Raw genomic sequence first — 17,783 nt, 5'->3', positions numbered from 1 at the left:
AATTCTCCATGCTTTAGGCAGGAAGCTAAAAAGGCTCATAACATTACTCTGGACTGGTGCAGGATTAAGAAATAATGACAGACTATCCCTTCTATTTCTGCATGTTATTATTCTTCTGTCATGACCAAATCCATTAAAGTAATTACCAATTAATAGGCATATTTGTATAAGGAAGACATTAACAGGTACAGTATAGATTAATTCCCTGAACATTCTAACAAAATCACTGCTTGCAAGAACGGTATAGGACCGGAATTATTTCTTCACCAGCACAACTTCCATGGTATTGCTCACTAGAACACTCAAGAAGCTCGATATCATCCAGGACAAAGTAGCCCACTTGATTAGCATCCCATCCACCACCTTAAACATTCACTCCCGTCACCACCGGCGCACCGTGGATGCGGCGTGTACCATCTACAAGATGCACTGCAGCAACTTGCCAAGGCTTCTTCGACCACCTTCCAAACCCGCGACCTCTACCACCTAGAAAGACGAAGACAGCAGACGCACGGGAACACCACTACCTCTCAATGTGTCAGATCATCCCAAGTTGGAAATATATCGACGTTACTTCACCATTGCTGGGTCAAAATCCTGCAATTTTCTCGTAATAACACTTCATCACATGGACTGCAGCTGTTCAAGGGGCTTACCAGCACCTTCTCAAGGGCAATTAGGAATGGACAATAAATGCTAGCCTTGCCAGCGACGTCCATATCCCGTGAAAGAATTAAAAAAAAATCTCTTCCCCCTTCAGATAGTGCCAATTGGCCATTGCAGGCAATGTGCCTCCACCCAGGCACATGGGTGAGTGAGAGTTGTTGGTAAAATGCAGCCTGTGGTTTTTTTAAATTATTGCAGTTCCTTCACCCTCCTCCTCAAAGTTACTCAAAATCCATCAGCTCCAGTGTAATTATTCTCCACTCTCTGACTCTGCTTGAGTTGAACACAGCACTTAGCTTTCCCTGCTCATGTGCATGGGAGGTTGACGGGCACATATTGATAGATCAACATGTACAGTATGTATCCAGCACTATAAATCGGGCCATCACTAGAATAGCAAAAGCACTTTAAAATAATGTCAACTTTATTCGCTCTTACCGATCCCAAATGATGAGAGAGATTATCTTTCCTAAACAGATGAAGGCAGATTAACAAGTAGATTTTCCTGCTAAGCCCTTGGAAATGGCCCAATGTGTCGGAAACCATCGTGAACTCTTCGAGATGGGTTAATGTGTTCAGCACAGTATTGGGATCAATACACAAACTTCTGAGAGCAGATTGATTGCTTGTTGTATGCATTAACCTTATTTTCTAGCATTCAACAGTTGATAACTTTCAGTAATTGTATTATTAACCCTTCAATGTGAATATAATTTCTGGAGTACACTGCCCATAACCCAGTTGTGTGATGAGTGGAATGTCTTTATGTTAATGTATGTAACAGTATCATCCTCTGGTGCTCTGTTGGCAATAGGAGTGCAATCCTGGGAAGCCTGACTCTCTGAAGAAGCCCAAAGCCTCCTTGTGTTCAGAGATCGCATTCAGTGAGAATGATGTGGCCTCGCAAGCACAAACGGAGAAAGCATTAATCAGCTATTTGATGCATCTGTTTCATGGATCAGCAGGGCTGAACTGATATGATCCTGATACGTAAAAGGCAAGTGCTGTTGAGACTTAGTTTCACAGAGGGAACTGCGGTATCCCTAGGGGATAGTCCTGGGTCAGATTCCAGAATCCTACAAAATTCATGGAGTGCACCTTTATCAGTTGAAAAATCTTTCAGTTGGGGGCCGACGTGGTCAGTGGTGGGGGCGGGGAATGGGGGGAAATCGCAAAAGCTAGAATGCTGTTCTGTGGTAAGCGATGACTGCTTGGCAAAAATATTTACTCAAGAGCGTCATAACTAGCCATTTTCACTGATCAAACTCCGTGGGTATGTGTGCCACCAGTTGTGAGGACAGGCAGTCTGAATGCCAGAGTATGCACGAGTGGGTAGGACTGACGGCAGGCATCCCAATGACCGGCAGATCTGATAGAGGTTACCCTGGTGAGTGAATGAACAGGGAGTGATGGGGCATCACGTCGTCACAATGAACATCCAGCAAGCGGATTAATGTTGAATTAACTGAGAACTTGGAGGGAATACTTTTTTAAAATCATTTTCTTTTAAACTACTTACTCACTACACCATCTGTTGCATAATTTAACAGAGGCTTAGAGAATTAGGCTGTTCCACAGTGACATTCCGTGGTCAGAGCCAGTAATTGCATGCAGACCTAGATGGACTTTTTTTTAGTGTTAGTTGTCAACATACTATTTGGCAGTTCTTGTTTAGCAGCTAACGTTATGTGACATTTAATCGTTATCACAGCATCACTCAGCGTGGAAGAATTTATTCAATCCACCTTCCATAAATAGAGGGAAATTCACGCAGTGGCACATGATTAGGTTCAATATTCAGTGTACAGAATAAGAGTTCTGTTACAATCCTGGGGTTCACCTATCATTAGATATTGGGGAGAAAATATGTATCCACATCATAGGGGATGTGAGATCTGCTTACAGATGTGACCGATGATGCTAAACCTGGGAAAATATCTAGCATAAAAACCCAAAAGCTTTGGCTACACTTGTCTGCACTGTTATAGATGTTTGTTATGGGAAAGATCCGCTACATTCAGTGCAATCTTACTATCAATTATGCAGCCAGCATAATCAGTTCCTGATTTCAAAATTTGTTGTGTCTTTTTAAAAAAAATTCATTTATGTGATGTGGGCACTGCTGACAAAATCAGCATTTATTGCCCTTGAAAAGGTGGCAGTGAGCCACCTTCTTGTCAACGGAGTGATTTGCTAGGCCATTTCAGAGGGGCCAGTTAAGAGTCAATCACATTGCTGTGGGTCTGAAGTCACATATAGGTCAGAACTAAGGATGACAGGTTTCCGTCCTTAAGTGACATTCGTGAACCAGATGGGGGTTTTAACAACAATTGGTCACCATTACTGATACTAGTTTTTAATTCCAGATTAATTTAATTAACTGCATTTAAATTCATCAGCTGCTGTGGTAGGATCTGAACTCATGCCTCTGGATCATTAGTCCAGGCCTCTGGATTACTAGACCAGCAACATAAACACTATGCCATCGTTCCCATTTACAAGTTGTCAGTTCCAGTGATATGTATAAAATCTTTGAAGAGTTGCAATAATCTGCAATACAGATCTGTGTAGATGGCTCAAGGTCCATGGATTTTATAAAATACTTAATTTAATAACTGTTGTCTTCCCAGCAGTGAAGAACAGTTGTAAAATCGCACGTCGCCCTTACATAAAATATGCTTGGTAACACAAAATCCATAATTTAGTAGCTAGTTCTTAATGAAGCCAGGTATTCTCCTCAAATTTAATATCCCTACCAACAGAAATGAAGCGTTTCTCCTCCAGTACGCATTATTAAAATGTTCCTGTTACTTTTTATATTTGAATAATTCCTCAACTTGAATAAGGCTATTTCCCTGTATAGCTGGCCACAAAATTAACCCTCTACACATTACAGAATTCAAACTCTCCTGCATTCACAAATGCAAGACACATTTTATCCCATAACATGGTTACATGTACAAGCACGTTAGGTGCAACACAAAGCACTGTGCTGTCAGAACAGTAAATGTGACGGCATGGCATCACAATGTCAGTCACATTATAGTACTGGAAACAAACAGCATTCACAACGGAGCGGTGACAATTATATCAAACCTGTTTTTGTTAATTGATTAAACATTACAATTTCAATTAAAACCACTGAAATATGATCTGAAAATGCAGGATCTTAATATTCCAAGTATTAAAAATCTGCAATCAGATTTTCCACCCGACTTGGAAGATTTGGCAGCAAAATGGTGAAAGTAAAAAAAGTTTTGAATAGCTTAATGCCCAGCCAGGTAAAAGCCTGAATCAATCTCCACGTAGAAACACTCATACGCTTAGAACATCACATCCTCTTCTGGTTGCGAATATCTAAAAAGTGGCATGAGAAACGATAAAGAAAAGGAGGATGATTCCAAATCTTCAACAGTTAAGAACAGTATTCATATTCAGAAAACTAAGACCTTTCCGGGAGTGGGAGACAAAATTCAGTAGCTTAAAAAATCCAAAACCAACTGATAAAGGAAGTCCAAGGAACTCACTGTACTGAAAGAACAAGGGAACATGACAGAAGCTTCAGAAACAGGAGTTGATGGACTGGTGGTATTGTAGGCTAAAATAGCCAACTCATGGAATAAACCAGCAGTCTTTCAGATCAGCAGGGGTCACTTGATAGTGATTAGAAGCAGGAACCTGTCAATTTCCCCTCACTAGGCCAGAGTTCTGGGGTCAACTGCAGCTACCCAGCCATGGCATTGGTTGAGATCACCAAATGATACATCATCTCATACAACATCTAAATAGAACATATGGATAATTCCAGTCATTTGTGACTAGATTCAGACAAAGCACTGGGTGAACAGAAATGACTACTTGATGCATCAGGCTGGAGGACTAGGTCGTAACAAAAAGTATGAGAGGCAGCTCTCATTCTTCGTCTTACAAATTTCATTCAAATCAATTCAATGGTATTTTGACTCAAGATATAATGGGGTCGAATACCATACCTGTTACAGGTGTGCTGTGGTTAGAAACATTCTCTGTTGTGACTGATCGACTGGTCTCAGATGCTGGATGTTGAAGAGTGCTCTGCTGTTCCACTAACTTGACTGCCGCTAGTGCATCAGGAGGAAAGTTCTGCATATCCACAGACACCAGGCAAACAAGCTGATCTGAAGATTAAAGAAAGGACAGTGTTACATCAAAATAGTTGCATATAATAGTTGTGTCTCATACCACTACTCCTGCAATCACTAAGTGTTCTCAATGCAAGTGTACTGTTAAGACTAACAGATACAGAAAACAGATGGGGGGAGAAATTGAATAGCGTTCTCCTGCCTTAAATTCAGCAGAAGCCCCAAGAGACTACGCAAGTGGTTTGAGCTCTTTAGACCTTTTCGCCAGAGCTTCTATCGAAGTTATGGCAGGGTAGTGGTAGAGGTAGTGCAGGAGACCCCGGAATGCATCTCACTCTCCAACCAGTATTCTGTTCGGAGTACTGGTGGTGGCAATGGTTCCTCTGGGGAGTTCAGACAGAGCAAAGTCTACGGCACCACAGGTGGCTCAGCTGCACGGAAGAAGAGTGGAAGAGCAATAGTGGTAGGGGATTCACTAGTTATTGGGGAGCAGACAGGCGTTTTTGCAGCTGCAGACGTGACTCCAGGATGGTATGTTGCCTCCCTGCTGCCAGGGTCAAGGATGTCACGGAGCGGCTGCAGGACATTCTGAGGGGGGTGGATGGGGGAAAAGAGGGTGAACAGCCAGAGGTCATGGTCCATATCGATACCAATGACACAGGTAGGAAGAGGGATGAGGGCCCACAGGCAGATTTTAGGGACCTAGATGATCGATTAAAAAGCAGGACCTCAAAAGGTAGTAATCTCCAGATTACTCCTGGTACCACGTGCTAGTGAGTACAGAAATAGGAGGGTAGAGCAGATGAATGCGTGGCTGGAGAAATGGTGCAGGAGGGAGGGCTTTAGATTCCCGAGGCATTGGGACTGTTCGAGAGAGGTGGGACCTGTACAAGCCAGACGGGTTACACCTCAACAGAGCTGGGACCAATATCCTCATTTGGGGCGTTGGGGGGCAAAAAGAAGTGTTGCTAGTGCTGTTGGGGAGGGTTTAAACTAGCTTGGCAGGGGGTTGGGAATCTGAGAGTAGATTCAGCAGGGAGAGAAGCAAAGCTGGAATTGGAAAGCAGAAAATGAGAAAGTGAATTTGGAAGGCCGAGAAAACAAAGGCCAGGAAATAAACAAGGGAGTTTGGCAGTGCTAAATAGAGTCTACTTCATTGCAAGGAGCCTAGGGAATAAAGTAGATGAGCCGAGAGCACAGAAAGACACTTGGGAGGATGATATTATAGCTATTACTGAGACACGGCTGAAAGGGCAGGTATGTCAGCTTAACATTCCTGATTACAGGGTTTTCAGATGGAAGAGAGAGAAGGATTTAAAAAAAAGGAGCGGGGGGGGGGGGGTCGCAGTATTGAAGAAACAATTACAGCTGTATGTTAGAAGGATCATTAAATGAGGCCATATGGGTTGAATTGAAGAACAAAAAAAGGGCAATCACAATGCTGGGAGTGTACTATAGACCCCCAAACAGTCAGAAGGAGATAGAAGAGCAAATATATGGGCAAATTGCTGAGAAGTGCAAAAACTATAGGGCAGTAATAATAGGGGATTTCAACCATCCTAATATTAACTGGGATAGAATTATTGATAAAGGTATACAGGGTGCAGAATTCCTAAAATGCATTCAGGAGCACTTCATTGGCTAGTATGTAGCAAGCCCAACAAGAGAGGAGGCAGTTCTGGACTTAGTTTTAGAAAATGAAGCTGGGCAGGTGGAAGGGGTGTCAGTGGGGGTAGTGATCATAATTCAGTTGGATTTAGGGTAGTTATGGAAAAGGACAAAGATAGACCAGGAATAAAAGTTCTTAATTGGGGTAAAACCAATTTTGCTAAGCTGAGATGTGATTTAGCCAAAGTGGACTAGAAACAGCTACTGGAAGGTAAGTCAGTGTTAGAGCAGTGGGAGGCATTCAATGAGGAGATCCTGAGGGTTCAGAGCAAGTATGTTCCCTTAAAGAAAAAGGGTAGGACGAACAAATCTGGAGCCCCCTTAATGTCAAGCGGCATACAGGGTAGGATAAAGAAAAAAAGGGAGGCTTATGTAGATACCATGGGCTCAATACTGCAGAAACCCTTGAGGAGTTTAGAAAGTGCAGGGGAGAATTAAAAAGGAAATTAGGAAAGCAAAGAGAGCATGAAAAAATCTTGGCAAGTAAAATCAAGGAAAACCCAAAGATGTTTTAGAAATACATTAAGAGCAAGAGGATAACTAAAGAAAGAGTAGGGCTTATTATATACCATGAAGGCAATCTGTGGGTGGAGGCGAAAGGTGTGGGCATGGTTCTTAATGAATACTTTGCATCTGTTTTCACAAACGAGAGGGGCGATGCCAACATTGCAATCAGGGAGGAGGGAGTGTGAAATATTAGATGAAATAAACATAGAGAGGAAGTATTAGAGTTTAGCAGCCTTGAAAGTGGATAAATCCCCAAGCCCGGATGAAATGTATCCCAGGCTGTTAAGAGAAGCAAAAGAGGAAATAGCAGAAGCTCTGACTATCGTTTTCCAATCCTCTCTGGCTACAGGTGTGGTGCCAGAGGACAGAAGGACTGCCAACGTTGTGGACTTTTTTTTTTACAAGGGGAGAAAGGGATAGACCGAGTAATTACAGGCCAGTCAGCTTAACCTCGGTGATGCGAAAATTATTGGAAAAAATCCTAAGGGACAGGGTAAATCTTAATTTAGAAAGACACGGATTAATCAAGGACAGTCAGCATGGATTTGTTAAGGTCATGTCTAACTAACTTGATTGAATTTTTTGAGGAAGTAACAAGGAGGGTGGATGAGGGTAGTGCATATGGATTTTAGCAAGGCTTTTGACAAGGTCCCACATGGCAGACTGGTCACGAAAGTAAAAGCCCGTGGGATTCCCAAGGGAAAGTGGCAAGTTGGATCCAAAATTGACTCAGAGGCAGGAAGCAAAGGGCAATGGTTGATGGATGTTTTTGTAACTGGAAGGCTGTTTCCAGTAGGGTTCCGCAGGGCTCAGTGCTCGGTTCCGTGCTTTTTGTTGTATACATCATTGATTAAGACTTGAATGTAGCAGATATGATTAAGAAGTTTGCAGATGATACAAAAATTGGCTGTGTGGTTGATGATGAAGAAAGCTGTAGCCTGCAGGAAGATATCAATGAACCGGTCAGGTGGGTAGAACAGTGGCAAATGGAATTCAATCCTGAGAAGTGCGAGGTAACACATTTGGGGAGGGCTAACAAGGCAAGAGCATACACATTAAATGGTAGGGCACTGAGAAGCGTAGAGGAACAGAGGGACCTTGGAGTGCATGTCCACAGATACCTGAAGGTAACAGGGCAGATAGATAAGGTGGTTAAGGCGGCATACGGAATACTTGCCTTTATTAGCCGAGGCATAGAATACAAGAGCAGGGAGGTTGTGCTTAAACTGTGTAAAACACGAGTTAGGCCACAGCTAGAATACTGTGTGCAGTTGTGGTCACCACATTACAGGAAAGAAGTGATTGCACTCGAGAGGGTACAGAGGAGATTTACGAGGATGTTGCCTGGACTGGAGAATTTTAGCTATGAGGAAAGATTAGGCAGGCTGGGTTTGTTTTCTTTTGAACAGAAGAGGTTGAGGGGAGACCTGATTGAGGTGTATAAAATTATGGGTGGCCTAGATAGAGTGGATAGGAAGGACCCATTTTCCTTAGCAGAGGGCTCAACAACTCGGGGGCATAGATTTAAAGTAATTGGTAGGAGATTGAGGTATTTGAGGAGGAATGTTTTCACCCAGAAGGTGGTGGTGGCCTGGAACTCACTGCCTGAAAGGTTGGTAAAGACAGAAACTCTCATCACATTTAAAAAGTACTTGGATATGTACTTGAAGTACCATAACCAACTACGCGCTATGGACCAAGAGCTGGAAAGTGGGATTAGGCTGTATTAGCTTTGCTGGCCGGCCAAAATGGCCTCCTTCCGTGCTGTAAATTTCTATGATTCTATACGAGATTGGGAGAACTCTGTGGAAATTCCAGGTGAGTGCATTTAAGGCTATTTTCACCATTTATTGCAAACCTGGTGCTTTGTGCCTTACACTTTACTATGCAACATGAAGTAGAACTCAATATGGCTTGCACAAACAGACTTTTAACAGTTTCTAGAATACACGTTTTACACGGCAGTTAAAGAAACAATGATCCTCATAGTTGGATTTTCTAATTCAGCAAAAAAAATTTTTTCCTGATTACTCAGACAGAACAACTGGACCAGCAGCCTGTGTGAACACTGCAACAACTTGCATTTATATAGTGCTTTTAACATAGTAAAATGTTGCATGGCACTTCACAGAAGCGTTATCAAATTAAACTTGACAAGAAGTCACATAAGGTGATATTAAGGCAGATGACCAAAAGCTTGGTTAAAGAGAGTGGTTTAAAAAAACACCTTAAAAGGAAGAGAAAGACGTAGAGAGGCGGAGACGTTGAGGGAGAGAATTCCAGAGCTTAGGGCCTAGGCAGCTGAAGGTGCGGCCACCAATGGTGGAGCGATTAAAATCGGGGATACGCAAGAGGCCACAATTGGAGGAATGGAGAGATCTCTGAGGGTTGTAGGGCTGGAGAAATTTACAGAAATAGGGAGGGGTGAGACTATGCAGGGATTTGAAAACAAGGATGAGAATTTTTCAAATCAAGACATTTCTCAACCGGGAGCCAAGGTAGGTCAGCGAGCACAGGTTTATGGAGTATGAAAGATGTGTGGTCAGCCGGGAGTGCATTGCCTAGAGTTAACTAAGACATGGATGATGGTTTCAGCAACAGATGATAAATTGAGATGGAGGTTGAAATCAACGAGGATGAGAAGTTGCAGAGGTTGAGGGAAGAAAGCAGTGAAGATAGCTTGGTGATGAGAAACTTGGCTTGATACTTAGGTAGGCGGTAGAGAACGAAGATTTTAAACGAGAGGCGAGAAGTGGCACAAGGAGAGATGTTCAAAGTAGAGGAAGGTGCGAGAGGAGTAAGAGGACAAACCAAGGTTTAATTTGGTGATGTGACCCACAGCACCATCGTGGTGGTTTGAGCGGGACAAGTGGTGGAAGGTATAACCAGGCGGGGAGACTCCATCTAGGTGGAAGGTGTCATCAACCATCAGGCAAGTTTCAATCAAGGCCATGAAGTTGATGCAATCATCCACAATAAGCTCATGGATGGCAAAGGCCTCGTTCTCAAGTGAACAAATATTCTAGAGGGAGTTGCGGAAAGGGGCGGTGATAGCTGATCCTCTTGCAGAGTCCACAGGGTTTGCATTGGGAGGGGTGAGTGGGACGGGGTAGGAAAGATTAGCTCCCAACGCATGCGCTGGAGAGTAGGATGGCGGGGGTTGGGTTTGCTGCCCATACGGAGGCAGGGATGAATGCCTCAATAGGCCCTTCGGAGGACGACAAGAGAAAAGCTGTAGGCCTATCCAAGAAGGAGTCAAGCATGGGATGGCAGCAAAAGAGTAAAGTCGAGGAATGCTCAAGGGATGAGCTAGGGATTTGGGAGGACAAAGTACCCGAGAACGGAGAAATGAAAGGAGGCATGACAACAGGAGAGAGCTTAAAGAGAAAAGAAAGAAAAAAATAATAATAATAAAGTAGAAATACAAGCGATGGGCTCGGGTCCGGAGCTGCAGCCAAAATGTGCACGTGAATAGACACAGGGAAACTCAAGTTACGTATGCCTGGTTACATAACAAGATTAGGATACATACAGGGAATAAAAAGGAGACAATCAGAGGAAGTCTAGAGATAAAGTCAGAAATCCCATGATGGGATAAGTTGAAGTAGGTAGTTAACTAACTAGTTAACTCGCAAGAACTATAAAAACAAATAGCAAGAGTTTCTACAGGTATATAAAAAGGAAAAGAGTGGCTAAAGTAAGTGTTGGTCCCCTGGAGGATGAGACTGGGGAATTAATAATGGGGAACAGGGAAATGGCAGAGACTTTGAACAAATATTTTGTATCGTTCTTCACAGTAGAAGACACTAAAAACATCCTAATAATGGATAATCAAGGGGCTATATGATACTTAAAGGGTTGACGGTGGATAGGCAATGGCAGACATATAAATATCACATGGATGAACTTCAACAATTGTACATCCCTGTCTGGAGTAAAAATAAAACGGGGAAGGTGGCTCAACCGTGGCTAACAAGGAAAACTAGGGATAGTGTTAAATCCAAGGAAGAGGCATATAAATTGGCCAGAAAAAGCAGCAAACCTGAGGACTGAGAGAAATTTAGAAACCAGCAGAGGAGGACAAAGTATTTAATTAGGATGGGGAAAATAGAGTATGAGAGGAAGCTTGCTGGGAACATTAAAAACTGACTGCAAAAGCTTCTACAGATATGTGAAGACAAACATAGGTCCCTGGCAGTCAGAATCAGGTGAATTTATAGTGGGGAACAGAGAAATGGCAGACCAATTGAACAAATACTTTGGCTCTGTCCTCACGAAGGAAGACACAAATAACCTTCCGGAAATACTAGGGGACAGAGGATGGAAGGAAGGAAGAACTGAAGGAAATCCTTATTAGTCAAGAAATTGTGTTAAGGAAATTGATGGGATTGAAGGCCGATAAATTCCCAGGGCCTGATAGTCTGCATCCCAGAGTACTTAAGGGAGTGGCCCTAGAAATAGTGGATGCATTGGCGATCATTTTCCAACAATCTATCGACTCTGGATCAGTTCCTACTTTTTAAAAACGAGAGAGAAAACGGGAAAATTATAGACCGGTTAGCCTGACATCGGTAGTGGGGAAAATGTTGGAATAAATTATTAAAGATGAAATAGCAGCACATTTGGAAAGCAGTGACAGGATCGGTCCAAGTCAGCATGGATTTCTGAAAGCGAAATCATGCTTAACAAATCTTCTTCAATTTTTTGAGAATGTAACTAGCAGAGTGGACAAGGGAGAACCAGTGGATGTGGTGTATTTGGACTTTCAAAAAGCTTTTGACAAGGTCTCAGACAAGAGATTGTTGTGCAAAATTAAAGCACATGGTATTGGGGGTAATATATCGACGTGGATAGAGAACTGGTTGGCGGACAGGAAGCAGAGAGTCGGGATAAACGGATCCTTTTCAGAATGACAGGCAGTGACTAGTGAGGTGCCGCATGGCTCAGTGCTGCGACCCCAGCTCTTTACAATGTACATCAATGATTTAGATGAAGGAATTGAGTGTAATATCTCCAAGTTTGCAGATGACACTAAGCTGGGTGGCAGTGTGAGCTGTGACGAGGATGCTAAGAGGCTGCAGGGTGACTTGGACAGGTTAGGTGAGTGGGCAAATGCATGGCAGATGCAGTATAATGTGGATAAATGTGAGGTTATTCACTTTGGTGGCAAAAACGAGAAGCAGAATATTATTTGAATGGCGGTAGATTAGGAAAAGGGGAGGTGCAACGAGACCTGGGTTTCATGGTATATCAGTCATTGAAAGTTGGCATGCAGGTACAGCAGGCGGTCAAGGCGGCAAATGGCATGTTGGCCTTCATAGTTAGGGGATTTGAGTATAGGAGCAGGCCTTACTGCAGTTGTACAGGGCCTTGGTGAGGCCTCACCCGGAATAGTATGTTCAGTTTTGGTCTCCTAATCTGAGGAAGGACGTTCTTGCTATTGAGGGAATGCAGCGAAGGTTCACCAGACTGATTCCCGGGATGGCAGGACTGACATATGAGGAGAGACTGGATCGACTGGGCCTGTATTCACTGGAGTTTAGAAGAATGAGAGGGAATCTCATAGAAACACAAAATTCTGACGGGACTGGACAGGCTAGATACAGGAAGAATGTTCCCGATGTTGGGGAAGTCCAGAACCAGGGGTCACAGTCGAAGGATAAGGGGTAAGCCATTTAGGAGGGAGATGAGGAGAAACTTCTTCACTCAAGAGTTGTGAACCTGTGGAATTCTCTACCGCAGAGTTGTTGATGCCAGTTCGTTAGATATATTCAAGAGGGAGTTAGATATGGCCCTTATGGCTAAAGGGATCAAGGGTTATGGTGAGAAAGAAGGAAAGGGGTACAGAGGTGAATGATCAGCCATGATCTTATTGAATGGTGGTGCAGGCTCGAAGGGCCGAATGGCCGACTCCTGCACCTACTTTCTATGTTTCAATAGGGAGGGAGGAATTTAAAACAATCACTATCCCTAAGGAAGAAATATTCGGTAAACTAAAAGTGGACAAGTACCCTGGACCAGATAGCTTGCATCCTAGGGTCTTAAAAGAAATGGCTGCAGAGATAGTGGATGCATTGGTTGTAATCTACAAAAATTCCATGGATTCTGGGGAGGTCCCAGCAGATTGGAAAACTGCAAATGTATCACCTCTATTTAAAAGAGGAGGCAGACAGAAAGCAGGAAACTATAGACCAGTTAGCCTAACATCTGTTGGGAAAATGCTGGAGTCCATTATTAAGGAAGCAGTGGCAAGACATTTTGAAAAGCGTAATTCAATCAAGCAGAGTCAGCATGATTTTATGAAAGGGAAATCATATTTGACAAATTTGCTGGAGTTCTTTGAAGATGTAACGAGCAGGGTGGATAAGGGGGAACCAGTGGATGTGGTGTATTTGGATTTCTAGAAGGCATTCGCTAAAGTACCACATAAAAGGTTACTGCACAAGATAAAAGTTCACAGGGTTTGTGGTAATTTATTAGAAAGGATAGAGGATTACCTAATTAACAAAAAGCAGAGTGAGGATAAATGGGTAATTTTCTAGTTGCCAAACAGTAACTGGTGAGGTGCCACAGGGATCGATGCTGGGCCTCAACTATTTACAATCTATATTAATGACTTGGAGGAAGGGACCAAGTGTAATGTAGCCAAGTTTGCTGATGATACAAAGATGGGTAGGAAGGCACGTTGTGAGGAGGACACAAAAAATCTGCAAAGGGATATAGACAGGCTCAGTGAGTGGGCAAAAATGTGGCAGATGGAGTACAATGTGGGAACATGAGGTTATCCACTTTGGCAGAAAAAAATAAAAGCGCAAATTATTTAAATTGAGAAAAATTACAAAATGCTGCAGTACAAAAATGGACCTGGGGGTCCTTGTGCATGAAACACAAATAGTTAGTATGCAGGTACAGCAAGTAATCACGAAGACAAATGGAATGTTGGCCTTAATTGCAAGGGGGATGGAGTATAAAAGCAGAGAAATCCTACTACACAGGGCATTGGTGAGGCACACCTCGAGTACGGAATACAATTTTGGTCTCCTTATTTAAGGAAGGATATACCTGCATTGGAGGCAGTTCAGAGAAGATTCACTAGGTAGATTCCGGAGATGAGGGGGTTGACTTAAGATAGGTTGAGTGGGTTGGGCCTATACTCAATGGCATTCAGAAGAATGAGAGGTGATCTTTTTGAAACATACAAGATAATGAGGGGGCTCGACAAGGTAGATGCACAGAGGATATTTTCACTCAGAGGAAACTAAAATTAGGGGGCATAGTTTCAGAATAAGGGGCCGCCCATTTAAAACTGAGATGAGGAGGAATTTCTTCTGAGAGGGTTGCACATCTATGGAATTCTCTGCCCGAGAGAGCTGTGGAGGCTGGGTCATTGAATATATTTACGGCAGAGAGGGACAGATTTTTGAGTGGTAAGGGAATAAAAGGTTATGGGGAGCGGGCAGGGAAGTGGAGCTGAATCTATCATAATCTTATTAAATGGTGGAGCAGGCTCGAGGGGCCGACTCCTGCTCCTATTTCTTATGTTCTTGTGTGGAGTCAGTTTGGAGCATCGATGAACTGATGTCCAGGTTCTGAGACAGCTATGGAGGGTATGCGAGTCAGAAGTTATTTGAAGGGTAGAGTATCGGAGGATGCAATGTTCCCACTAATTTTCCTTGGATGCGCGGCCCAAATTACCACGCATGTGCTGCTTTTGCCATTATAACACTGTTGAGCGGCCTGCACAGGAGCTGCAGATCGCTGCGCAGCTAAATGGGAACACTGACTGTTGGAAGTATTTCCGTGGGAATGAAGAGCCAGGTGGTGTGCAGAATCGATCGCGGGGCAGAAAGAGGGTGACGTAGTTGGAGGTCACCATAAGATCTAGAGGTAGCGGAGAAATGGACTTCGGCGCAGAAAAATGAACTTCTGGCCAGGAACCAGACTGAAGTTAAAAAAAACATTTTGACAAACACAAGATCAACAGGTAAAGCACTGAAATTTATAGCTATTTGAACACTTTTTTCCATGTGCTTTTATTTGCTCATTGTCGTCTTCACTTTTATTCTTTCCATTTTTCTTGTTTCTTTTTCTTCATCTGTTGGTTTTAAGCTGCTTTTTACTCTTCCTATGTCCCTTGTAAAATGGAAACAGTGCAATATCTACTGGTCCAGATTTCAAACAGGATTGTGCTCTGTTGGATCTTATACAGGGCCATGGAAGAATCTGTAACTTCTGAAACAACCACAGTTATCTGGAGATAAAATCATGGGCAGAGCATGGATTGCAAAGAGTCTTTTTCAATCGAGCAATTACACACAAAAAAGCACTTTTATTGATGTGCACTACTTTTATAAAAAGCATCTCAACTTAAAATCCTAGTGACAACCTGTGCAAAAGAAAAACAGCCAACATCCTGAATCCTAACTTACCAATACTTCTCTCCACTTTGATGATCTTGGTGCAGGTCACCTCTCCTAGACTCGATAGCATGTACAGAGCTTCCAGACTGGCAAGTAACAGCAAGATATCTTGGAGGGACAAATGATTCACAATCTCTCGATAGGATTCCTGTTCCACACATTCACAGATAATGTCCACATTCTCCTCAATTTTACAAAGATTAGCCAAGATCTCCATTCCTAGAATCAAGAAAAAAAATTACCTTTTAATGCAGAACCTGGAAAAAGCTTTACATCACAGAAATGGGAGGGTGAGATGAGAAAGGGGTAAAATAATGAAACAACAATTAAAACAGCTGCAATATTGCAAATCCAAGTCACTCCCAGAAATAAATGATTTATATTATTGTTATGCAGATGCTGGAAATCTGAAATATAAACAGAAAATGCTGGCAATGCTCAGGTCAGGCAGTATCTGTGGAGAGAGAATGTTTCAGGTTGGTGACCATTCATCAGACCCTGATAATGTTTTGTCAGATTCTGACAAAAGGTATCAGACCTGAAACATTAACTCTGTTTCTCTCTCCACAGGTGCTGCCTGACTTGCTGAGTATTTTAAATTATTTATATATAGGTTTGGCCCAGTCATAACAATTAACACTGGTTGGGGAATAAATATTGAACTGGTCCAGTTATTTCTCCTCAAAGCAGTTTACCTAGAATTCCTGCCTGATGGTCCATATGGGAGCTAGCTTTCACACCTCACTACTTTATCTTTCAGCTATAATTTTCCATGGTTTCATCAAGCACCAGCTTTCATGCATTTGATTCCTCAACTTTGGCAACAACCCCAAGTTAATCCCACAAGTTTGAATTGTAAAGCCAATTCTAACACAAGCCTTTATAAGGAGCAATCACATCAACAGGAAGAAGCCTTACTTTCCCATTTTCCATTTGGTTTAAAATCTAATTTCACCCTTTTCCTGGTTTTAATTTTAAACTAATTTTGCCTCCTTTAGGTCCTGTGTACCACATCTCCGAGTCTGAGCATTTGGGGAACCAGCAAATATTAATCCCAACCCTGCTGCGTTTGCAGCACTGACAGCAATAATGCATTAATTTTTTATGGGTCAGTAATGTAACCTGCAGTCCTTTGGGTGTGCGCCTATGAGGCACCCCAGTCGACAAGTGCCCGACGGTATATGGCACGTCCAGTAAGCTCAAACGCTACTTGGTAAAAGGCCATCTTACCTTGCTGGCCCCTTTTTGGCCTCCAAGTGGTCAAGTCTTGTAAGACAACTTCGGCACCCAACATATTAGTAAGAAATGGAGGCATTTTGCAGTCATTCAGCAGTGCTTCACTGGCCACTGGCACACAACTTTCTGGCCCCAGCCAGTGTTTCATATGCTATGCAGCAAGAGTGCCACTGAAATATGTTGATGAGTTGACCTCAATACAGTGCTCTTTGGGACAGCACTTCAAGAGCAGTGGTCCTGGTGGCTCTGTGCCAGGATTGCATTATCAGTCCTTCCAGGCCCATTTAATACCTGAATCTATAATATAGATTATAGGTCATGAGTAAACCATGTGAGATGTGTAATAAAGCCAAAGCAAATACACTTGTTTTAATTTGCACCTGCAGCACAGAGAACGACCAGAGGATGAACCCTGCTGAATGACTGATAAAGAACTCCTTTATTAGGGAAGGAGAAATGACAGGAGATAGACAGCAAACATACAGCTATATACTGGAGAAGGAAAAATGCTTCTCCCTCTTTCGAGCCAACTCCTCAATTTGTACTGAGATTGTAACATATCATTTGGACTTGGTCAAAATTTTGTAGATATATTTCTTCCTGTTTTTTTCTAGTCGCTCAGAACTGAAAATCCATCCCCCCCCAAAAAAACTCATTTTTAAGGTTAAATAAAATTATTACACTGTCATTTCCATTCAGTAAAACTGGGCTTCAACCAGAAGGAAGCATTTCATCAAATTCAAATCTATTTCCCTTCTACGTAGATTAGAATACTGTAACAATGGTGGGCACTTTACTAGAAAAGAATATGAAACAAATGTCAGAGTTAACTGGAGAAAAGGAATTGGTTCAGAAAAAATTAGTAGAACTCGAGGTGAAGACGACATTGGCCATGATGGCATGCACCCTAGGCTGGTGAAACAAATCAGAGGAGCTAGTGGCTCAGTTTTCCAATCATTTGTACTATGGAACTGGAGAATAGCTAATTTAATACCTTGTTCAAGAAGGAAGAGAAGGGTAAACCAGTTAACTATAGACCGTTAGTCTAATCTGAAAAAAAACAGAAAATGCTGGATGCATTCAGTCAGCATCTTATGAGAGAAAAGATAAGGTAACATTTCAGATGTTAACTCCTCTGTTCTCTCCATATTTGCTGACCATTTCC

General features: G+C 42.6%; 1 protein-coding gene across 3 annotated transcripts in view; it reads right to left on the bottom strand.

Annotated features, from left to right (window-relative positions):
- Positions 1–17,783, bottom strand: part of LOC139227776 (AT-rich interactive domain-containing protein 2-like) — a 277,411-nt gene that overhangs the window by 61,061 nt on the left and 198,567 nt on the right. For all 3 annotated transcript variants that reach the window (XM_070858808.1, XM_070858807.1, XM_070858806.1), the window contains exons 10-11: positions 15,392–15,601; positions 4,659–4,823 (exon numbers count right to left, since the gene is read on the bottom strand). In XM_070858808.1, the coding sequence (XP_070714909.1) occupies positions 4,659–4,823; positions 15,392–15,601 (375 nt within the window). The remainder of the gene's footprint in view (positions 1–4,658; positions 4,824–15,391; positions 15,602–17,783) is intronic.

The sequence above is a fragment of the Pristiophorus japonicus genome, chromosome 17 (genome assembly GCF_044704955.1).
Source record: "Pristiophorus japonicus isolate sPriJap1 chromosome 17, sPriJap1.hap1, whole genome shotgun sequence".
In the NCBI taxonomy this organism is placed as follows: Eukaryota; Metazoa; Chordata; class Chondrichthyes; family Pristiophoridae; genus Pristiophorus; species Pristiophorus japonicus.
The sequence above is the reverse complement of the archived record's forward strand: the minus strand, read 5'-3'. Positions and strand labels throughout refer to the sequence as shown.